The sequence below is a fragment of the Balaenoptera physalus genome, assembly GCF_965194825.1.
Source record: "Balaenoptera physalus genome assembly, chromosome: 14".
Taxonomy (NCBI): domain Eukaryota; kingdom Metazoa; phylum Chordata; class Mammalia; order Artiodactyla; family Balaenopteridae; genus Balaenoptera; species Balaenoptera physalus.
Genome location: NC_138893.1, coordinates 80,497,601 through 80,521,871, shown reverse-complemented (window position 1 = coordinate 80,521,871; position 24,271 = coordinate 80,497,601). Strand labels below are relative to the sequence as shown.

General features: G+C 45.3%; 1 protein-coding gene across 12 annotated transcripts in view; it reads right to left on the bottom strand.

Moving 5' to 3' along the window:
• KCNMA1 (potassium calcium-activated channel subfamily M alpha 1) overlaps window positions 1-24,271 on the bottom strand; it is a 751,400-nt gene that overhangs the window by 117,949 nt on the left and 609,180 nt on the right. For 7 of the 12 annotated variants that reach the window (XR_014253611.1, XM_082425676.1, XM_082425673.1 and 4 more), the window contains exons 18-19: window positions 23,833-23,909; window positions 13,238-13,411 (exon numbers count right to left, since the gene is read on the bottom strand). Coding sequence is in view for 11 of the 12 variants with exons in the window: in XM_082425676.1 (XP_082281802.1) it covers window positions 13,238-13,411; window positions 23,833-23,909 (251 nt within the window). In the remaining variant the exon portion in view is untranslated. The remainder of the gene's footprint in view (window positions 1-13,237; window positions 13,412-23,832; window positions 23,910-24,271) is intronic. The other 5 variants (XM_082425678.1, XM_082425677.1, XM_082425682.1 and 2 more) reach the window with 1 other exon arrangement.

Here is a 24,271-nt window from a genome sequence, read left to right as displayed (position 1 = left end):
GGGCATCGAACACGATGCCCAGCGGAAGCAGTGAAAGAAATGCGCTCTCTTCAAAAGAAGCAGTGGTTAATTCTAGACCCAGCTCTTCAAAAGTGCTCCAGCATTCAAAGGAAGCAGCTGTTCAGAAACAAGTGTTTTGGTCAAGGTGGCACAAGAGAACAAGAAGCGAGACCTCGAGGCTCAAGATCCTCTTTTCTCTTGAGATAGGTGCCTAACAAGCTATGGAAACAATAATCCTGACACAGTGTGCATGTTATTCAGCAAACAGGTGTTGAATTCCTACTGTGCGCCTTGGCTGCTGTGTGCAATACGTTGAGAGGAATCCGAAGACTGCTGAGAGTTGTCTGTGGCTTGTTGCTTACTTCTAAAAAGCCCCAGATGAAAACTGCTCTAAATGAGGCTTATAGGAGTTGTTACAGAATTACAGACGAGAGATCCATCTGAGTTGGGGGGTGGGCAGTCAAGAAGTCGTCACAGAGATGGCACCATTTGAACTGTGTGTTTAAAGCAGGAGTCAGCAAGTGTTTTTCTGCAAAAGTCAGGTAGTTAACTATTTGGGGTTTCGTGAACCTTGTGCTCTCCACTGCAACTATCCATCTCTAGACCTGTCCTCACATCAGGTCTGCTCAAAGAAAGAGGCAAAGGCAGGGCGTGGCTGAAAGATTTGGGCACCGTCTTGACCCTGATCTTTGCACTAGTCTTACTAATGGGAAAATCAACAAGGAGCAGAGCCCAACTGCTCATAAAGAAACTTAGAAAAGGTGATGATGTGAAGCCTTAACACCATCCAGGCCTCAAAGATGGGCTGAGATCAAGCCCACCATCAAGAAAAGAAATTTGGATAGAATTTAAAAGAAATGTTCTCTCTCCCCACCATCTGTTCCCCTCTTGTTTGCTCTCCAACCTTCATCTTCCGAAAACACACTGAACTAACTCCATGTCGCTAGCTCTATGTCCATTTTAGAGATGGAAAAGTCATGAGGTAGTTTCAGTAAGATGAGGAATGATGAGACACAGAGTCACAGTTGGTCCATGAGATAGGTCCTATTATTATCTCCATTTTACAGATGAGGAAACTAAGGAATAGAGAGGTTCTGGAGCTGGCCCAAAGCCCCACAACAGTAAAGGAAGACGTCTATTCTGGGATTGCCTAGATAAAATAAGAGGATGCAGGTGCCTTGAGAAGTATGAAGACTCATACGTGTGTAAGGCATTACTCTCGTTACAGCAGTCAGCATCCACTGAGCAACCATTTCGTGAACATAGCAAAACATGACTGGGGCTTCCCTGGTGGCGCAGTGGTTGAGAATCCGCCTGCCAATGCAGGGGACACGGGTTCAAGCCCTGGTCCGGGAAGATCCCACATACCGCGGAGCAACTGGGCCCGTGAGCCACAACTACTGAGCCTGCGCGTCTGGAGCCTGTGCTCCGCAACAAGAGAGGCCGCGATAGTGAGAGGCCCGCGCACTGCGATGAAGAGCGGCCCCCGCTTGCCGCAACTGGAGAAAGCCCTCGCACAGAAACGAAGACCCAACGCAGCCAAAAATAAATAAATAAATAATAAATAAATTTATATTAAAAAAAAAAAAAACATGACTGCACCAGGACTGATTTCAAAGTCCTCAGAAAACACACAAATCTCACCCCGTCTCTCTTTTTCCCTGCCCTAAGCTTTCCTAGAATTTCAGGCTTTAATTGTCAAGGAGATCACTTAGTTCACCGCACAGTGAGGGGAATGGCTTGGGAATCCCCTACTATGATTCAGAGAAAAGACAGGAGATGTCTGCCTATCAGAACCCATCTTCGTCTTCATGGAAGAAAACCGTGAAGGAGTGGCCCTTCCAGCAACTAGCACCTTGCATATTTCACATCTGCGTGCTAAGACCTCCAGGCCACATGACCTGCGTCTGTACCTCATCCCTGCCTGCACTCTTAGCAAGTTTCATTCTGTCACTTTCACTGCACATCTCTTTTCTCTGCAGGTCATTGTACCTCCCTTTTCAGTAACACCTGTTTAGGGCTTTGGCTTGGAAGCATCCCTGCTGGACGTGTTCTCTCAGTTGGTTATGTTACAAGCCATATGTGGAAATTTACTCATCTGCACTGAAGAAATGGCCAGATCAACCTTGAGAAAGTGCAGAGAGCAATTCAAAGCCACTCAAAGGTAAGGGAAGGCTTGATACAGCCTGAGAGAGGTCTGTGAGCAATCAAGAAAACTCCCTGCCCACTCCATGTCTCGAGCAGAATACACAGAAAAATGACACAACAGAAAATATCCATGAGACACACAGCCTTCAGACACCTCAAGGTGGGAGGAACTGTCACTTGGGTGCTATACGATTGGATCTGCCCACCTCAAGTCAGAGTCAATGATCTTAATGGTCAAGAGTGGCCTCAAACATGTCTCCGCAGTTTGGCAGGCTGACTTGGTCATCGGCAAATGGCTACGGCTCTTTACAAATAGGCCCCTTTTCTCATATTGGTCCCACCTGATGCATTATTATTTTTGTGCCACCCTGACTCAACGAAAGTGATCAGGTTCATCAAAATTAGTAAAACGGAATGCAAATGTCACAAGTCCTTGATTTTCTAGGATACATGCTCTACATACACATGGACACTTTGTGCGGTGGTATCCCTGTCTCTCATTCGAAACACTGGTGGGTTTTTGCCTACCATGATTTTTTTTTCAGTCTTTGTTTCTAGATCTTCTCTCCCAATGTTTAACCTTCACAAAGAATATGGACTGTACCTCCTAGCTGATAATTTTCAAGATCCCTCAGTTACGTCCTAGTTTTTCTTTTTCTCGCTACATTATCCCCTGTGAATCTTCTTGTATCCTAATTGTGGGATGTCTCCAACTGGGATCCAAGAAGGTTGTACTCACACACACTATGTATATATCTATATATCTGTATCTATATCTTTATCTATATATCTATAAATACACACCCTATATATATCTATATATCTATATTTATATATACACACACACTATATATATCTATATATCTGTATCTATCTTTATATCTCTATATACCCACACTATATATATCTATATTTATATATGCACACACACTATATATCTATATATCTATATCTTTATATCTACACACACACTATATATATTTCTGTATCTATATGTACATCTTTATATTTCTATCTATATCTACACACACACTATATTGTAAGTGGCTTAGAAAGTTTTAGGAAACTTCACAGATCCGGGGCCATCCTGCTTCTGGCTGACCATCTATCCCTTTAACTAATGGCTGAGAATCCCTTCATTTATTCATTCTTTGACTCATCAAATATTTACTGAGCTGGAATCCTTCAGGCCACTTCCTACTCAGGTATTCTTGCCAACATACAAAGCCCAGCCAAGGATTCTAGCATAGTACATTTCTGGCCTTGGAGGGAAGGCAGGCAGCCCCCAGGTCTTTTCTTGACTGAGTGCAATCCAACTGGCTCCAGCCCAGAAAGCTGCCAAGGGCCAAAAGGAAGATCACATTAAGGCAAGCAGTCAGCTCCACTCCCAGAAGACGGCCCTTGCAGGTACCATCTTGTGTGGCTTCAGCTCTGAGGAGCAGTCTTTCTCATTTCATTTCAAAGTCGTTCAGTGCAGCTGATCATCCCTGACGCGGACCTGCCTCAAGAGCTCCCACTCTGAGTTTGCACAGGGTTTTCTCTGTTGCTTTTGGAGTATTTGGTGGTACTCACCCTGCCATGTTGAACGGGATAAAAGCAGGGCTTTCAGCTTTACTCCACGAGGCCAGAAGAATGTTTCTCTTGCTATTTCCCTTGGTTGTGGGAGGACAGCTCCTTCCGCGGATGACCAGATGAAATGGTCAGAGAAGGAAGAGGCCACTTTGGAATCTTCAGACCTTTTCCCCAGCTCATCTGAGGTGGGGATCAGAAGAATGTCTCCTCAGAAAAAAAAAATCTACGGGCTTGTCTAGAAGCTCTCTGCAAACCAGCCACTGACTATTTATAAAAAGGTCTTTTCGATGCTTTCTGAAATTTCAGCTGTGTGGGTCCGACAATGCTGAACTTGTTTCTGTCCAGTTAGATTCCCCTTGGAAAGATGTTTGGCTAGGGAAGCAACACTCTGGTAAGCAAATGTAAGGATGGATGATTCCTTGATTACCTAGGTAATTCAACATGATGGACTTCCCCGGTAGTCCAGGGGTTAGGAACTCCGTGCTCCCACTGTAGGGGGCGCGGGTTTAATCCCTGGTCAGGGAACTAAGATCCCACAAGCTGTGCAAGGTGGCCAAAAAAAAAAAAAAAAAAGAATGTTGGTTCAGGAGAAAACCTTGGAGAGAATGCCAGGAGTTGGCATTCTCAGCACACACGCTCCCCCCACTTCGAGGGAGCTCAGGACTCACGTGCTTTTCTGTGCTGTTTCAATGACCCTCTGGGGTCAAAGGTGTGCATAAATCTCCAGTCATGGGTGCTGACATACAGACACAATGAACGCAGATCAAATTCTTGTGCACAGAGAAATAAAAAGGAAAAGAAAATTGCTCCACGGTACTTAGAAATGCCACACGACTTCCTCGGATTTTGTGTGGCCGTACTTCACAGGAAATGTGTTTTGTATTTCTACCAGAGTCCGATGCTGGCTGGAAACAACAGTGGATTTTCAGTGAATGGGATGTGAAGCACTTTATTATTTTTTTCCCTCCACAGATGGAAGGAGACATGCTGTCTCCCTGAGAAAGATGGGAGGAGAAAGTCACCTTGCCATACACAGGGATTTAAAAAAGAATTCCCAGGAGCTCTAACTGAAGCCACCACAGGCAGCTCGAGCCACGACCCTCAGGGCTGGCCACATGCCCCAGCTGGTGGCCCTTGTTGCTTTGTTTCTGCCGCCCACCCTGGTTCAAGGCCATTCATGCCAGCGATTCAGAGCTGCCTGGCTCTGCCCCCATCAACACACTCAAGATGTGGGTCTTGTTGGAAATGTAGAGGCTGGTAAGGGAAGAAGAAGAAATACTGGTTCAAAAAAAAAAAAAAAATAGATGGAGTGGATCCCCAAGACCAGGGGCAGTGGAGACAGTCCAGTAGGTCTCCAGGCCCAGCCAAGATCTCAGGAAATTCTCCAATAAGACAACGACTCCACGGAGCCCAAATGGGAAGCACAATGACTGCTGAGTCAGCTGGGGAGAATTAAGCTCAAGAAATTTAACTAATGGAATTCAACCGCTTCAGCGCCATCAATTAAAATTTCTTTAAAATGATTTTAACTTCTTGGAATTGTATTTGGATAATGTGCTTCAGCTGGGAGTCCTAGAGGCCGTTAGATCGTCTTCCTTCCCAGGCTTCTCAGAGCAGCTCACTCCTGCCTCCTCCTAGCACATGCCCCCCCCAGCCACCCCCGGCCCCCCGCTGGTCTTCTCCACCCTCACAGGATGGTTCCCAAGGCCCTCAGCTCCAGCCCCTCTTCCCAGAGCCGCCATTGAAGTCCTCCCAAAACAAAGCCTCTGTGGCTCATTCCCCTGATCAAATCCCTTGAATGCTTTCTATTGTATTACGTGTGAATACAGTGCCATAACAGGGCCCTGCTCACCTTCAAGGCTCCTCTCCCCTCGCTCCCAGGCACAGGTCTTAAGCTCCAGCCAAACTGGGTGACCAGGTGTTAGACAGGAGGCTCCGGCCCTTGGCGCCCCCCTCCACTGCCATGCCCTCTCTCGTGCTGTCAGGCAGGACACCCTTTGCCTCCCATCCTCCAAGGCACATCTGAACTGTCCTCTCCTGTGGGACTTTTCCTCGGCTGACCAACAGGAGGTGACCTCTGGGCCTTTGCACTGCCAAGCACTTTGCCCTCCTCTCTCACAACGCCCCCCACGCTGTCTCCAGCTCTCAGGACTGGAATCCTCGTCTTTCTTCTCCTTCCTTGGAGACAGACTGACATACCCATCTTCTTCAACTGAGTAAGGAAAAGAGTAACTCATTTTGCTCCCTAGACTGAAGAACCAACTGTCCAGCCTATCCTCAAATGCCAGCCCCACACCGACTCGCCATGTGACCCTTGGCAAGTCACTTAACCTCTCTGTGCCTCAGTTGCCTCATCTGTCAATGCACAGATGCTTCAGTTTACAGCTGCCTCAACGGCAAATAACAGTTACTACCTACCCCATGGTAAGGACTAAGTAATATCTGTACAGGGCACAGAGCAGTGCCTGCAATGCAGCAAATGCTACGTGTGGGTTCAATTTGACAATAACAACAGTAACTAACATACACGTATCCACATACACACACCCCCTTGCAGGGCTGGCAGAGTCCCCTGCATACAGTAAGAGTAGACACTAAGTCTAGTCTTAACGTGAATGCAAGTTAAGCAGTTGGCCATTTCCCAGCACCACCACATAAGCCTCGGTTCCTAGGAATACACACACACTAACAGCAGAGGTGTCAACCTCGCCTCAGAAGAGGAAAGCAATTTTTCAGCAAATCTTAGTAGGCTTCACTCTTCTTTCCTCCTCACCGATGGGTATGACCTGTTTGTAATCTCTACATCCACTCTATTCGGAAAACGGTTCCCATTTACGCTGTTCTGTGCTCCATCGCTTCTAGGCTTAAATGCGCATCAAAGATCCCAAGCACTGAGAACTTGCCTGTAAGCACGCTGGCAAATGTCCTACATTTGTTGGGCCAGATGACAAATGTCCATCTCAGATCAAGGAGCACTCAACTGAAATGATGGGCACCGTATGAGAAGGGAGGATCCCCAGGTCCGATTGAGACCAGAACGCTGCCGATCAACTGCTCATTTCCGTCTGGATGGGATTTGGAAGCAGGATGCGGTGCAGCCTGGGCCGCCGCCCTGCAAGCCTCTCTCCGATGGCTTTACACCATCGTTGGTCTGATGCTAATTCAAGACAATGCCCCAGCGCATCACAACAAATTAGCCACAGACACGCGATAGCAATCAACTCAGGGCGCTGTCCTGAATGCGGGAATGTCCTGATTCCCTGTCTCTACGAGCTGCACGCTCCCACAGATGTTTCTAAAAGCCTCTTCCCAAAGGCCCATTTAGAGAGAAATTAAATGCAACTTTGACTTAATTAACGTTTTAAATGATAATGAATACAATGTAGATTCATGGGAGGCATTTACATTGTGTTGTAAAATTGATAAAAATTTAATAACTCTTTGTTAATAAGTTATGTCTCCCCAGACCCATAAAGCCTAAGGCGCTGCAAACTCCAGCCTGGGTCTAATCCAGGCTCCTGGTGCAGGTGGAGGAGGGAAGCGGAGATGGACTTGACATTTGCTCCAAGCCTGCTCTAATTCTAAACCTCTGCTTGTTCATCAGTACTTTATTTCATACAGTAAAGGTCAGGATTTGGGCTCAAGGCAGAGCCTTGACAAGAAAGCTCAAGTGAAAGGCGGGCTGGCCCTGGCATCTGTCGCCTGAGATAGCAGGGGGTGGGGGGGATGGAGAGCTAACTGGCCACTTCTCCCCTCCTCCACGGAGGTAACAGGCAGAGTCCACTGCCTGGTGGTAGGAGCTGTCAGGGTGAGTATGGTGACAACTGGCCACTGTCCTGAAATAAAAATGCAAACATAATTTCCATGTCGCCTTGCATAAGGACTTCTGCCTAGCTTACTTGTGGCATGCCAACATCTTTTCTGGTTCGTCCTTGAGGAGACCAGTCACTTATTAAAGCATCATATCCCTGGGGAGGGGGGTGTCCAAGTGACGGGGGTAAACACAGAGCACCCTTTCCTCTTCCCGACTTTTCTACTTCTTGTCTCCCAGCTCTGCTTCAAAGGACTTCTTGTGAAAAGTTGGCTGTTGTTTGCCTACTTTTCCCTTTCTCTTTCATCTACATGTGGTACCTCTTCACAGCATATTTATCTTAAAGAATTCAACTATTTTGGAGGAGGAAGAGAGTACAACGGGGTCTCAAAATGCAAGTCAATTACTTCTTCACCTGACACTAGCCTGAAAAGAACCCAGTTATTTATTATGAATAAAAACATGGTTTGTTTGGAGCTCTTTAGAGATGGGCGATTAAAAGGATTCTTTTCAAAGGAAACTTTGTTCAAGCATGATGGCTGCCTTACAATGAGCTGACCACCATATAAGCAAGTAGGAAGGCATCGTGCTTCGTGTCACCCCGCTGCTGAATGTGGCCACCAGAAAATCAAAGGAGAGGCATTGGCTTCTGTAGCCTTGCCTTCTAACAACAAAAGTGCTCTAAGATGCCCTCCCAGGTCCATTACTCATGGAAATGATTAAATGGTTGCCTAGGCCAAGTTGCCTTCCTGTTTTCACTTCCTGCAATGAAGTGCAAATGGCCAAATCAGGACACATGGGCCAAGGTAGCTAAAGAGCTAGGGTAGAATCCAAAGGGTGCTTTAGTGTTAACAGCAGTAAATGTATATTGTGAGAGAGAGAGAGAGAGAGAGAGACAGAGACAGAGAGAGAGAGAGAGAGAGAGAGAGAGAGAGAGAGGGGTGGGAGAGAGAGAGAGGGGTGGGAGACGGAGAGAGGGAGAGAGGGAGAGAGGGAGAGAGGGAGAGAGGGAGAGAGGGAGAGAGGGAGAGAGGGAGAGAGGGAGAGGCACTGCACCAGTAAGCATGAGAAAATGGGAGAAACTGCAGACCCAGAATGAACAGGCTTTAAAAACTACAGGGAGAACAATGATTAAATTGATTTGGGCTGAGTGTGCTTTGCCTATCTGTTTTCTTACTTTCTATCACTGATGGTGGTAGTGGGAAGAGAGTCTTTGTTTTCAAGGTCCAGAGTAAAATAAACAAATAAAATTTAGGACTGGGGAGCTTGAGAAAGTCGCCCAAAACTATACCTACAGAAAAGGACTGAGATAATTATGGGCTGTTGATTTTTAAAGGCAGCTTATTAAATTAAATCTCCCTGCAACAGGCACTGGAGACTGTCAGCACAAGGTGTGTCCTATTATAGACACTTTCCTAGAGCTATTTGCACTCCCTGCCCCAGTATCTGATTTTATGTACTTTGAGATGCCATTAGTTTAGTAGAGTGACTTTAGTTCTATTGACAATGTTAATTGTCTGCCTGTACAAACGAAAGGCTACTCGGGATAAGCTGATTTTTGCTTATTATCGGACAAGACTCAAGATTACACTAAACTGATTTTGGTATGTCTCCCTTCAACCTAATCGTATCGGACTTCTCCTCTCGACCGAACCACTGGAGTTGAATGCCTCCTTGTATTATATTTACACCCGAAAGAAAAGTCGTGCACCACTTAAAATTAGCTACAGTAGTTGGCAAGTGGGTGTATGTAATTGTGCAGGTTTAAACTATTAGTAAATTGAAAGGTTGGTGTGAGTGATCACACATGTCCTTTGGCTGAAACTATCTCCAAGTACAAGTTTAAAGATCTGTTTCTCTTCGAGCACATGATTAACTTGTTCATGTCAGGGTTACTGATGGTTCATGACCAGCATCATGTCAGGCAATCCTCAGCAGGTCTGAATCAATAGGCTCTTATGCTGTCACTGCGTCATAATTTTAATTGTCCCCTTTCTATTAGACTTAGCAATCAGATATCGAGCAAGAATGAAATAACAAGAATAAATTCGGAACAGAGAAAAGGCACTATTTTACAAAATTATATGGAGGGGAAGTGGAACAGATTCGAACCTCAATCTATATTGACGGCTGTGTGGATGTTGCTAGCCATATATTTTTTATGTTTGACAGTATTAGAACATAGCTACTTGTGGAAAGTCTGGGGCCCGTACCATCTTAGCGTCTTCTAAGAGAGCTGGTACTTTTGCCCAGGATCATCCAAAGTGGAAACAAAATTGGAACGATCCAAAAATGATGCTCTGCACACCAATTCTAGCCCACCGTATTGAATGATTCAGTCTTGCCAAAAATAGAATAGCCTTGTGATGAGTCCTTACTGGTCACTCTTTGCGTTACTTCTCTTACTGCTTTTTAAGTCTTCTGCCTTCCCTTCTCTGCAAATCTTTTTGTCAGCACAGTGTGGCCTGACATCCCACGAGTTCAACAGAAGGAGACAACCGTTAGAAAAGTATGTGACTTAGCAAGCAAGGGGCCACACCTCCAAGGAGAGGTACACGGAGCAGGCAGGGCTTGCTGTTAGGAAGCAGAGTTCTAAGACTGTGTGAACACTTTTAATATATTGCCACTCCTCTGGGAACTGGCTACTTCTCTTCCCACTTCAGAAAACACATAATGGGACTTTGTGTTTCAATTTACCGTCCCTCGAAAACGGAAATCTTTCCCCTTATAAGAAAAAAAAAAAAAAAAATAGTAAAGAGGTAGACGAAAGGCAAAAGAGAAGGAATCGGACAGTCCCCAGAGCGCTCCGGCTCAACTGGGAAACTGCGACCAAAGCAAGCTCTGTAATAATATAATGACCTTTAATGAGTGTCTTGGGAAACAATACAGCCCCAGCATAAAAGACAAAGGGCAAAACCCATCACGGCTCCGCTGACACTAATTCAAAATGATTTTCAGAACAACTAAAGAATGTAAGAGAAGTAATCTGATCCGCCCATCTGACCTCACTTTGATTCAAGGGCCCTTCTCCTGCCATTTCTAATTGTCAAACCCTCTACGTTTCACATCTGCTCATATTTAATGAAAAGCCCACTCTCACCACTGCTCTTTGAGGCAACCAGCTCTGTCCAATGGGCACCACCCAACCCCACCACCAGCGAGGGAAGCCCGGGGATTGCTATTGGAGCTCTGCCAGAGGAATTCTGCGTAGACGTAGACATTCTTTAATTGGAGAAGAAGGGCTTATGTGGGCCCACGAAGGGGCTCAAATTGGAATGGATTTTTCTAACTTATTATTAATGGTCAAAGGTGAGTGGACTCACACAGGGATGGATGAAATCTGCTTTTGTTTGACGGAGTGACGACGGCGGGGAGACTGATGGAAACAGAGGAGGCAAACCCCACCCCCCCCAAGCTGTCAGTACCAGTTACGCCTTCGACACACAGCCCAAAGCTCCACATTTTCCACGGTGGAGCTGATGCTGGAGGGGTAGAAAGACAGCAGGCTCATGCCCAGGATGTTTCTGAGAAGACGGGACCATCCCACCCCAAGTTTTTCTCCTCCTGGCCTCCATCAACACTTGGATTAAATTGCAGAGCTGAGAAATCCCTCCAATTATGGTTTCTCCTGGATAAGATGGAAATTGCACACACTGGGTATCATGGGCCTCACGTAGGGGACACAGATTTGCTGTGATTGGTATGGGTGGCTGGTGCCAAGACATGACCACAGGCCTTAGTTTAGAGCCTGAGTGGCTCCTTCCTTTTCTCCACTGGATTTCTGGCCAAGGTTTTAGAGCCTAGCGGTTATGTGAAAGTAGAAGTTGGGCCTTAGAAGGGTAACCGAGGGGGCTGGTGCTTACATTCACCACCATCAATCAAAGAGATGTGGCCAAACTGGGCCACCACAGCTCACCCCTCCACTCCTCTTCCCCAGCTCCTGTCTTTGAACCCGGTGTCTTGCCATACATCGTAGACAAACAAATTCTTTGTATGGTTGTGACCGAGTTCACCTTGGTGGTGTCATATGAACCAGACAGAACTGTGATGAGAATAAAGGAGGAAGGGCACGTACGACGGCATGTGCAAGAAAGATTTAAAGGAAATTTCCTTCCTAGGATTTTGGGCCAATATGATGGAACAGTCCAAAATCCCTCTCAACACCACGTCTATTCAGTATCACCTTAAAAAGTGAATCCTGTCCCTCGGCACTGTTCTGATGGAGCAGTGAATCATAAATCAGAGACGATGATGATTCTCTGGTCCTAGATCGAACTTTTCCAAATGCCTCTAAGACTGCTCCAAGCACAATAATGTCTCAGACCTGAACCGTAGTTTCAAACATCAGCATTGGGCATGGCACACTCCACTGCATACAGTAACGCGAGGGCTCCCTCAGCCCTGGACGCCCCGTAGATCACTGCCACACAAGCACACCATGCTGGGACCGCAGGCTCTTTTTCCTCCTTGTTGCCAGTATAAATTAACTGCTGCTGGTGAAAATTTAGTTCAACCAGCTCTGGGCACTTGGAAGAAAAGAGAACGGATAATATGGTTACCAACACACGTGGTGGGTGCTTTCAAGAGGAAGGGATGAACACAGAAGGATTGTCTTCTACCGCCCATGCTAGCAAAATTGTGAAAATAAGGTGACAGCCATACTTTAAGGTATCCAAGTCCTCAAGCAAAGCACAACCTCTTCTGCCCTTAGAAGAGGTCCCTCAGTGAACAAGCTGGAGCTTTCAGTAGCATCACCCACGTACCATATCAGTAAAACACAAGCAAAGTCCATGCTGAAGACAAGGATAGTGTTGGAGGGAGGGAAAGGTGCTCGGGAATCTGGTGTAGCTCAGCCTCGCCAGCTGCCACTGGAAGACCCTGAGAGACTCCTGAACACCTCTGAACTTGCGGGGGACAAAGACTGACCCCAAGGCTGCACGATGGACTCAAGGAAACCACAATGCTTCTCGGCTTATGATTTTTGTTGTCATTTGGAATCACAATTGCTACAAGATACCTTAAACAGGGGGCTATATTTCTAGAAAAAAATGAAAGATATTAATGGACTGATCCTTTGAATGAGTCATCTTTTTGAGGGGAAGCTCTAGAAACCAGCATAGGTTGGCAGATTCTTTTTCAGAGCATAGTAGGCAATCTGGCACTGGAGGAATGAGATACAGGTTAGGGGGACACAGTAAAAAAAAAAAAAAAAAATACCCATCTGCATTGAAACCCTGTTATATTTTGGAAAGCATCTAAGCTCAGTAAAAGCAATTTCATGCCAGAGTTGGCTTGTTCTCTCTACACCGTTTTCCTTCCTCCTTTCGACCCAATCCGGTGTCTAACCCCTTTCCCCAAATAGTAAGATATACATTCCCATGCATCTCTGTACCAATATAGTGTTTGATGTGCTTTCACATTAATTTCCAAGCACATTTATTTAAAGGAGAGAGGAATAATATCACTGGATTATAATATCACAGCCTGCACGCTCTTACAAGAAACACAACACGTTCACAGAATAGGGAGGGAGGCCTCCCCGGCACGTACACAGTGACACAGGCAGCGAGGGCAGCACATCACCACATACACTGGGAGGAAAACATCAGCCTGACTGACTCACAGCACCACAGGGCACGACACGAGACGGGGGTGATGCCACAGACAGCACGGACATGGAACTGTATGTGTTGGGGTTAAACTTACAGGCACGGAAAGTGGTGGAGCAATCATTAACAGAGACAGAAGAAAGTGGGAAGGCTCTCTCAAGGGTGTCCACGTTACCACGCACACGGCCTGACATGCACGAGCAGTCACGCTCAGAACGTCCGCAATCAAAACAACATGCCCGTCTCATTCTCTTGTAGATGGACATCTTGGCTATAACCATGGGGTTGGATGGGACAAGAGGAAGAGCGGTAGTTAATGGCAAGGTCACACACAGCAAGGCAGCTGGAAGGGAGCTGAAGGGATTGAACACAGGTCTTAGTTCACATTAACAGTCTTGACCCAGAAAAAAAAAATTCAGAGAGAACTGTTGGTAACACTTTGGTTGTACATTGGAAAAAGCAGAGAAAATATCAATTGCCTGTAGAGTCCCCCAAGGCTGTTGCATATTATTTTCCTACCCTGGGTAAAGCGGGTGACCACGGGAAAGGACATGGCTGATGACAATCGGCTTGTTGGATGAGAAGCAGCACACATTAGAGACAGCAAAAATGTAACCAACATTTTTTCCCCTGGCACAATTAATACAGGAGGACAAAATATACACACAGCCAATCAATTAATTGCTTATTGCGTACAATAAATGGTTTTTGCAAGATGCAAAAATATCTAGTATGTAGGCTTTCTAATTTCCATCCATTTCTGGGCATTAGGCAGAGGCTGGGACAAGCTTTCATCCAATTAGATATGAAACGATTACGTGTTGATATAGAATCTGAGGATGCCTCTGCCGAACTTCCCCAGAGTGAGTTTACATGATGCCCACAGGAATTTAAATTTACTCTTGACAGAGCAAATACCCAAATCTGTCCATATAAGAAATGCAGCTCCTCAAGGCTAACGCTGCCTATTTGACATTAAAGGCAGTTCACAAATAAGAAATCACCCAAAGCATATGAGATGTTGGTCTATTGCAATGCATTTAGCTACTCATGGGTGTATTTTCTGCTTGAAGCTGAGAGAATCTGAAAATCGCATCTGCTCTTCTCTCCCCCCGCCAAAAATTCAGAAAGTTATCGGGCTATTGGTTAACCATATTTTTTTCTTATATAGAAAATATCAGCCAAAAATAGATGAAAAATTACAAAACATGAAATGAGAGCATAGATCCCACATAAAATATCTTACTAAGATCTGAGCGAGGCACTGAGAGTTCCTCTCAAGCTAATATCATAGGTTCTGCACTGCCTGGGAATCCAACTTGAGTGCTAACGTACAGAACTTGTTGGACATCACTGTAATAGTTCTCAAGGCCCTGCACCTTCACCCTTCAAGCCAATTTATATTTCAGTACAAGAGAAGCTTTTTGTACCTCATTTTGATGCTACAGCAGGCAAACATCTTGGTTTATCCTTAGCATGAACCTGCCTGCTCCTTTTGCAAGATGGGAGAAGAATTCACGTTTATTCCAAGCATCACAGCCAAATAGTCAGCTGAACTGGAGAGGTGTTATTCCCTGTGCCCACACCTTCCATTGTGAAAGTCATTTTTCCCCCATCGTTTTTTTTTCTTAGTGGAGAAATGGTTGCACTCTTACTTTAAAATATGGCTAGTGGTTTTGAATGTTACAGTCACCAGGAAGAGGGGTTTAAATCTCTCCAATGGGTCAAGTCCTGTTCTAAGACCTTTATGACGTGCCATACAGTCTATTTGTCAAGCAGGGGCAACATTATGATTGTGAGGAACAGGCACTGGGGCAGATGAATGAGAGATCCCTTCAGCAGCAACTCCATTCCTGTAATCGTGGCTCACACTTTTAGCGACATGTTCTTTTAGCATCCTAGCTAGTCGGTTGTTCAGATCATCATCATGCAGCCCCAGCCCTGTTCAATGCGTGGGACATCATTCCTGAGCTTAGCTTTTATGAAAAAAAGAAAAAAGAAAAAGTTCCACTATAGCATTTGAATCAGAAGAATTTAGAAGGCATGGTGGGATTGCCCAGACACCCCAAACAGCAGTTGTCGAAGTCGAGAAAGGCAAAACAGTCTTCAGTTGAAGACATGAAAATAAAGTTATTTTAAATGCATCCAGATCTGGTGTACAACTCGCAGACCACTTGCTTGTTTTTTCCTTCTTAGTTCTTTTACTGGAAATATTGACTTGTTATTTATACAGAGGAGGGAAACGAAGATGATTTTTTGTTTCGCTGTAGATAAATTGTTTTGAAAAAAATTTAATCAAATGCTGTAGCAGAAGAGAAGCCCATCAAACTCTGAAATGCTATGCTTCTCATTAGCAACAGTGCCTGGTTTTCGTTTCCATACTGCCGTTTTGGGTTCATATACAATAATAGACTCTGACACATTTATAGGGAAAGAAAGTTCTTATATATATACCGTCTTTAAGGACAAGGGGAGGGAGGATGGGGGTGGAATAACTTTCAAAATGATTTTGTCAGAGGTAAGCCCATCATAATGGGTGATTGAAACCTCCTACTCGATAAGGGTTCAGGAGGAAACACAACTTCAAACCAGTGCCTCTCAGGGACTGTTTGCAATTGTTATTGTTGGCTCTTCTGGAGACCATGCATTGTTCTAAAATTTCATAGTGTTAGCATGCAGGAACAAGCTGAAATTGGTAATCAAAGCAGCAAAAAAAACCCCATTTTCTATAAGAAGATTAAATGCTAATTGTAAGCACTCACATTCCAAAGCAGTATATGCATAAAAAAGAAAACATGCTATTTCTCTTCATTCCTTCCCAGTCATCAGTTTTACAGTCACACCAAATCCAAAATAGAAATCTCAGAAGACAAACAAGCACCACCACAAAAAGGAAAAAAAAAAAAATCAGCAAGAATGATGGATGAGAGGCTCAAAGACAGGACAGAAACAGTTAAAAATGATTGAGCCCCACACATTGACAAACCTTTGTGAATTATTACAATGTCTAGACCAAGGTGCCACCAACTGCGAGGTTGGCTCTTTTGCTTGACTTCTGGAATAGTCCATTTTCACTGAGCCCCTAGCGGGTGTCTTCACCTATATACTTCTGGGTCCACTTTCTTAAAAGGTAAGGCCCGTTCTGACCTCCCATCTGTTGGCTGTGATCCATCAGGCTTGAAGGATGTGTGTCCCAGCCAGGAAGAGCCTTCCTCTGGGCCATTTTATGAGTCACGAATAAGCTCTTTAACTAAAAATGGATGAGGATTTGCCTCTCTGGTGGTAGCTGTTCCAGGAGAAGTGGATACTCTGTGTGTAAAATTATACTCTCAAGTTGTAAAATAAAATCATATCAAAATTAAGTCGTGGACCTCCGACTTCAGAAAATACCATCCCTCATCCCCCTCCTCGAAGCTCTCTGCTTCCTAATCCTTCAGTTTTGTTTCAGTGAATTGTGGATATCCAGAACCACTGGTATTTTATTTCCATGTCTCCATGATTGTTTCCTTTTCTAGAGCTGATGTAGGTTCGAAGGTTAATTTCAGATATCGGAGTGCCACTTAAAACTCCCAAGCAAGGTTAGGTTTCAAGGAGCAATTTTGAAAGTTTCAGTATTTATTTAAAACAGAAGTTAAGTTTCCTATCTACTCCCTGGCCACATAAAGTGCCCTCTCTCCTCTGGTGTTTGCTGATTTTCTTTTTTATCGAGTCACCCAATGCTCTCTTCCTCAATCTCAATCCTCAGAAAAGGGAGTTTTCCCCAGGATCTCAATGGTAATACTAAGTAGATCTGTGAGGACATCTAGTGGATCTGTGTGGAAGAGCAGTTAGTTAACAGAGCACCTGAACTAGCTGGGAGAGGACGCTGTGTGCCTCCTAAGAATTGAAACGTGCAGTGTCATTTCAATTCAATGGCTTCTCCCAATCCACAGCAGATGTTTGGGGAAGAGCGGAGATGAAGGCGAGAGAGGTTCTAGGACATGGTGCTAGATTGGTCAAAAGTGGCAACTTGCAAGCACATCGGCTCTGCAGCCACAGCCCGCAGAGCAGGACCACTTCAGCACCAGCTGGCTGGGTCTCCTTAAAGCCCTGCTGTAGCTTCCTGAGACAGGGAACAGACAAGAGTGTGTCTCTGAGAGGCGTTAAGGCTGCAGCCACTTGTCATTCCATCTTAGTACTCTTGGAACTTTACACTCAATTAATTGCCCCCATTGGCCGACTTAACTCGGAGAAAGCAGAAACAGAAGCCTCTGCAGACTCAGTTTTCTCCTTGGCCCCACATCCTCAGGTTCTTGTTCTTGGACTGGCACCACAGATGCAAAGAGGTTATGCAGTTGCCAAGAGTTAGACCCTGAGTCTCACCTTTCTCCTCCAAGAACTCTGTCCTAGCAGTTTTACAGTTTGAGAAAAAGCTTTAATGTGCTTGCCTTCCCCACGATGAAGTGCATATTCATCCAATGTTTCCATTATGACTTCCTAGTGCTATTTGTAGAGACAAAATAAAAGCATTTCCCTCATGGACTTCATCAAAGCCATTTATTGGAAGACTGAGAACTGGAGGATTTCTCAGACGTACTCTTGGACAACTTTTCTTATATATTCAAAGGTCTCAATCATGAGAAAGAAAACCTGTAGAGAAGGGGCTGCTGGAGATGTAGCTTAGTTACTGCTCTTTCCTTGTGTCAAACTGACAATCGGTTGTCAGGTTCAGGTTCTCTGCTGGTTAGCCCTTCGGAGCCAAGCCTGGAATGGAAGAGGGAGCTGGACGCCATCCTGCTCTCAGCTCCATCTGCCTCCTGCACCAGCAACCAAATTGTCAGCCAATTTCCAATTGTAGAATCTTAATTTCCAGGGTGGGTTGGAAGGGGCAGGAAAAGCAGTGCTGAACTGAAAAGCTCAGGTGGCATTTCCCAACTGCTGGGGAAAAAATATTTTAGGTTTCAAATGGAGCAATTCAAGGCAAGACCGGGGCAGAAGGAAAAAAAACCCTGCCATTCAATTCACAGACACTTGTCAGATTACAACTTCCTGTTTAAAATCAACCCAATGAAGGAAGGATTATTTCCAAGCCTTAACTCTGGAGCTGCCCTTCATATTCTCGGCAGCAATAAAATTTTAAGTTAAAATATCCATGGAAGAAAAAGTCCACCGAGGTGAAAGGTGAAGGCATTTGTTTGATGGGACAGTGGGAATCCAAGAGCATTCTTTCCAGTCCTATAAATGAGGAATGATGTCTTCACTTAGCAAAATTCCTCTGATTAGCTTCTGGAGGAAGGAGAAAGACCTTTCAGGTGGTTTTCCAAGAACGGAAAGAAGGGAAAGAAAAAGCTGGTTAATGTCAGCAGCAGAGAGCACACCAAACTAGCTGATCCTCCCTCGATACCATATTGTGGCTGGAGAAGACAGAGGAATTTGGCACGAGAGTTGTTTGTTGATTGACTTCACGGTTTCCCTCCAGTTCTGAAAGATCATTAGATACAGTAGGCAGCTCTGCAGGTAGGAAAGTGGTTCATGCCCTCAGGTCATTTTTCAAGGTGTTCTGCAGACAAAGGGAGCCATGGAGTCAATTTGGGCAGAATTTTGCTCTGAACCGAAGAAGGTCATTGTTTTGTTTTGTTGGTACATTGAGCATTCCATACCCTCAAACTGTGAAGACTAGCCCAAACCAGATGACCAACTTGCCTCTTCTTCTGCAAAGGAGCAGGAGAGGACCAGGTGTGGAGACATCGCCTGCAAACTCCAGGGCCGCTGGACTGGTCTACACGTTGGGTCTCTTGTAGGTGAGTAAAGACGAATGCTTATCGCTGGTGCCGCTGAAAGCGGCACTGCTCTAAGTCACACACAGAAATACTGGCCTACAAGCTCCTCGTCAATTGCCACATCTTGCTGGGAGAGATGGTCCTATTCCTGGAGTAACTGACGTGCTCAGAGACTTATATTTACTCATTCTGGCTTCTACATAGCGCATTAATGAAATGGAACGTTCTCTTCAAGCCATCTTTTTCTTCCTTAAACAAGTAAATGGATCTTGCAAGATGCCTAACACGCATAGAGGAACTAGGTATGTCCTAGTGGGTATTACTGAGGGAGAAATTTTATTTTAAAGCAAGGTGCTTCATAGACTACAGGAAATAATTACCACTGTAGAAATACTTGTCTCCAGTAAGGCAATTTAGATACTTACACAGTCCCAAAGCTGGGTGTCCACTTAATTCTCTCTCAAGCACTTTCTCGTATAGAGAGGCACGTATGGCGTAATAAATACATCACTCGCTCTATAAAATATCTCCACGCTTATATATAAAAATGTGCATTTTTACATATAAAGTACTGGTACATATCATATATATCACAGCACGGGAATATATATGTAGCATATGTGTTTCCTTCAGGATAGGGATTCAAGCTTAACAGCAGAGGAGACCAAGTATGATTTATCAAATGCAAGCATGACAATGGACCCCAACTGACGAAGCATCTAGAGCTAGTGGTAATTACCTCAGCTGACTCAGTGTCCCCTAAAGGTCCTGAGACAAGGCCTTCAAGAGAAACACTGTTGTTAAGGTCTTATTTTCAAGTGGAAAAATAAGACAGCGCCAGAAGCTGGTAAGAGGCTGGCGGGGGTTGGGTGGGGGCGGGGAGGGGGCAAGTGAATGAACAGAGAGGGGTTCCCTGATCGCAGGGTTCTCCAGCACCAGGCTACTCTGCAGACCGAGTTGGGGCATGATGTCACTGCTACATGCAACATAAATACCAAAAGAAAAAAGAAACTGCAACTGTACAGAAAATAAAAGAAGTATCTCTTCTAGAGAAAGACAAGGGGGAACTGGACTCCGGGCTGCTGGGAACCCGTTTTACTCACAATATATCACTACCAGTGTGCGGTTAAAATAGAGTAGGGGCAGTATTCCAAGGCAGCAAAGAGAAAGAAAATAAATCAAAAATATGTCAATGATTAGAAGTTAAAGAAAATTCCTTCAAACACAGCAATTTAGACATGACTTGTCCCCTAGGAGTCCACCTTTTGGCAAATATTTAGAGGCTGGGGGAGAAAATGTAAATCATTAGACTGGGTTTGTTATACAGAAGAAGAAAATAGGTAAATAGTAGATTCTGAGAACTTGCTCCTCGGCCAGACAGCTGAGTTTGACTCTCTTCCTTGATGGAGAACTATGAAGAAATGGGAAAAAATGCAAAAGTTAAGCTATACTACCAGAGAATTTCCAAAAATGGAGTGTGCACACTTGATATTTCTCCATATAGTATGACGCGAGATGTTTAAGGCTGTTGAATGAAGGTGAATGGGGAGGTTGGGGGCTGGGTGGAGGGTTATTCGGAAAGGGAAAAGCCAGGTTGGGAGGGGAGGGTTAGAAAACTGTAGATAAAGACCACTGATGTCATCGGCTCTGCCCTCCCGGAAACTTATCATTCCAGGGTGAATTATTAATACCTGGCCTAACAGGTTTGGGCAGTTGACTATGGGTCAGCTGCCCTCTCCAACTTAGGGCACCAGGCAATGTGCATTCAAAGGCAGGAACCCCCCTGCCCCGCATTATTAATCATTCTAGCTCTGCTTCTAACAAAAGTTTCTTTGCAACCAAAATCTATCTTCGCCAATTTCCTAACCTGCCTGGTATGCCCTAGGACGTTCATGTTTAATCATTCGTTTTACTCGAACCACAATTTACACATCCACATCCGCAACCCGCCCTCTGTAACACAGGCTATGACCTTTTAACGAGGAAGAATGATATTTGGACAATTCTGATTGTTATCAAACATTAACCTCACAGCTGAGGGCCTCTATGAGACAAGGAGCCCAAGGAGGGGAGAGGGGCGCAGAGAGAGAGAGCAAGACCCTGTCACACTGGCTTGGCTTTGCAGAGACAGTCCTTTTGTAGCAATCTGTACCGCGCAGGACGGGGAGATCATTCGATTCACTAGCTGAACCAACGTTAAAGGTAATGAGGAGAGCAGAATTATTTCAAACAATTACGTGCCTCGCTCTCCAGGATAAAGTTAAAGTCAGCTGCCGTTTGCTTGCCTGGAACCAAGATAGAAAAATATCCTAGAGGCCAAATCCTCATTTCTAGGACTTAAAAACCAGTCTGCTGGGTTCTACTATAGATAGTGCCCTGTGAGGAACATTCCAGCATCAGAGCAGGAGTCAGAGACGCTCGCTCTTCCTCCTGCCATTTCCACTCGTGCCTCCCTAGAGCCTGTTCTCTGTCCAGTCACCAGGGAGATCCTTTCAAATAAGAACTGATGATGTCATTAACTCGTTTAAACTCTTCCAATGGCTGTATTTATCATAGCACTAAAACCCCGTTTCTTCCCATGGCCCCTGCCTGCCTTTTTGACCTCGTCTCCTACCACCCTCTCCCCAATCCCACCAGCCCCACTGGCCTTACTGCCTTACCTCGAACACCACTAACTTATCCCTACCTTTGCCCTTGCTCTTCTGTCTACCTGGACTGAGTCTCAGCTTCAGTGTCACCTCTCAAAGGAGGTCTTCCAGACCTTTCTAGCTGAGGCAGCATCCCTACAAGGTCCCTCACACCCTCAGGCAGTCTCCTCTCTCTTCAGAGCACTTGTCTCTGTCTGAAGGCATTTAATTATTTCTGTGATCATTGCATGTCTCCATTCACTAGAGTGAAGGCTTCAGGAGGGCAGGGACTATCTCGTTCACTGCTCCATCCCTAGCACCCAGAATAGCTCCTTGCACAAAGAAGGCACTCAAATACGTGTGAATGACTGATCAACACGTGAAAGTAGCCTTGTCATTTCACTGATACCCCCATGGGGCCAGGTTCTCTGGCAAATATCTGGTCAAGGGTTATTGGCCTCAATACTCTCCCCTACATTCCCCAACCCTCTCCACTACAAGTGTTTTCTGACATGGGTTCATCCTCTTGTATTTGTTACTCTCTCTCATGTCCTTCTGCCTTGGGATGTTGTGTTCCTTCTGATGGAAGTGATCTGGGTAATGCCTGGTCAGCTGAGCTGTGTTTCTGTGTTTACAGATAACTGAGCTGGGCCGGGAGCACTGCCTGGTGAGAAGGGCCTTTTGAGTTCAGAGTCTGGGGGATTGGTTGGGGAGTGAGTTTGTTCTGTGTCTTTATAGGCCCTTGGATGCTCTTCCTGGTAGGTTGTCGGAACTGGAGAGTTCTTAGGCCCCAAGAAGTTAGAGGTTCCTGTCCTGACATATGGATACTCATTTTGGTGAGGTGTCAGAGCTGGGTGGAGGGGGCCATGTGCGTTAAGTCAGTGGAGAAGGGGGAGCAAAACAGCGGACCTAAGCTGCCCCAAGCTTGGGAACCAGCCCAAGAAGGTTTCTACAGAAACTGCTCTAGACCAAGAGTGTTCCTCTGGGTATTTACCCACGAGGCTGAGTGTCTCCTCCGTGCTCCAGCAGAGTGGTGTTGATGTCTCACTGATTTTGTACTTCCTGTGCTCCCCTTTACGGCTTCTGTGAAAGAAGCTCTTGCTCCGGTCAGCGTATCTCAGGAATGGTGCTCTTCTGTCTGGTGTGTGCTTGTGAAAAAGTATTTTATGCGGTGATCCTTTATAGTTGGGTTCTTACTCGTCAGACCCAACTTCACCCACCGTGTCCTTCTCTCTTAGAAAAAAGACTAGGGCACAGCACCAAGAGAAGCCTTCGGGTGAGCCTGAACCCCTGTCTGTTGGATCTATGTGACTCTCAGCAATCTCATCCTCCCATGCAACTTGGAGCCTCAGTTTCCTCTTTTTGTAAAACGGGATTAATAACACCATCTGCCAATTACGCAGGGTTATGGTGAGGAACAACAAAAATAACAATCATAAAGAGCTTTGGAAACATTAAATCACTGTGGGAAGGAAGGCATCACTATCGTTGTTTTCTCCAGGGTTGTGAACAAATTCTATTAGGCAATGCAACATAAAGACTGCAAGCCTCACTTGAAGCCCTCGTTTTTCGAGAGCTCACCATACACCATTCCTCATTTACCATATCCTTCTCAACAAGTCCCAGTGGCAAGCTGCTTTGTAAGGAGTCTGAGACGATATGTCAGGAGCTATCAAGCCCAATCTAGTCTATCCCAAAGAGCAATGGTGTTTGAGGTCGGTCACTGGGGCAATGGCAAATAAAGCCCATTGGTGATGACCAAGTTCCTTCCTTGGGCCAATCTGAGGGTATCACAATTGAAAACTCTGGCCTTTGGTACCCAAACTGGCAGGAATCCCAAATGCGAAGACAGTCAGCTCCCGTTTGGGAGACCGAATCCTCAGACCCAGTTTCCGGTCGGCCCTAGCACGGCCATCTTTCCACTTGACAGCCTCTCATCCACCGGAAATCACTATGCAAAACCACTCCCTCCTCCAGGGCCTTGGCTGCCCTCCTTCTCTCTCATACACTGCATTTGCTCTGTTTGACTGGACACATCTACCTAGGCATCCCTTCAGAGTCAAGAAGTGGGGATTAGGCATGAGGTTCACGCCGAGGTGTTGATGGTGGTGATTTTCCATCCTCTGCTCTGATCAAGTGAGGACAGGTATTAATTTCATGTCTCTTTAAACTGCAGGGTGAAACATAAACATATTCAAGAACCTCTTGATGTTTAGTGTTTCTTTAAAAGGAAAAGGAGAAGGGAAATGAATTTGGGGATAAAAGGAAGGAAAGAGGGAGGGAAGGGGGAAAGAAACACTACTTACGCCGTTTGCAGCCGCATTTTTTTATTCTTTTGGGATCCGTGATGTCATCATGACAGGCCTTGCAGTAAAAAAATGCCCTGGAGAAAAAGAATGGAAAAACTGACACGTTCCATAATCCACCCAAGTGAAATGAGGACCACATTTCCTCCACCATGGTGCCAAATTAATGAAACACGCCAGCACTAATTTCCTTTAATCTTCTGAAAGGTTTAGACGTTTACAGACGGAAATGTTTGTTGCGAGACCATTTATTTCAAACATAGGATTCTGCGATTTGAGTTAGTGCTTCTCTTCATAAACTTTTATTTGAAAAGGAGCTGGGAGAGAGATTGCTGACGTGACACACCACATCTGCTCGCTCCTCTTTCATTTTGGAGAACAGCTCTAAATGCCGCTCATCAGAACACATGGGCAACCAGCCCTGGGCCCTTGGCGGGAA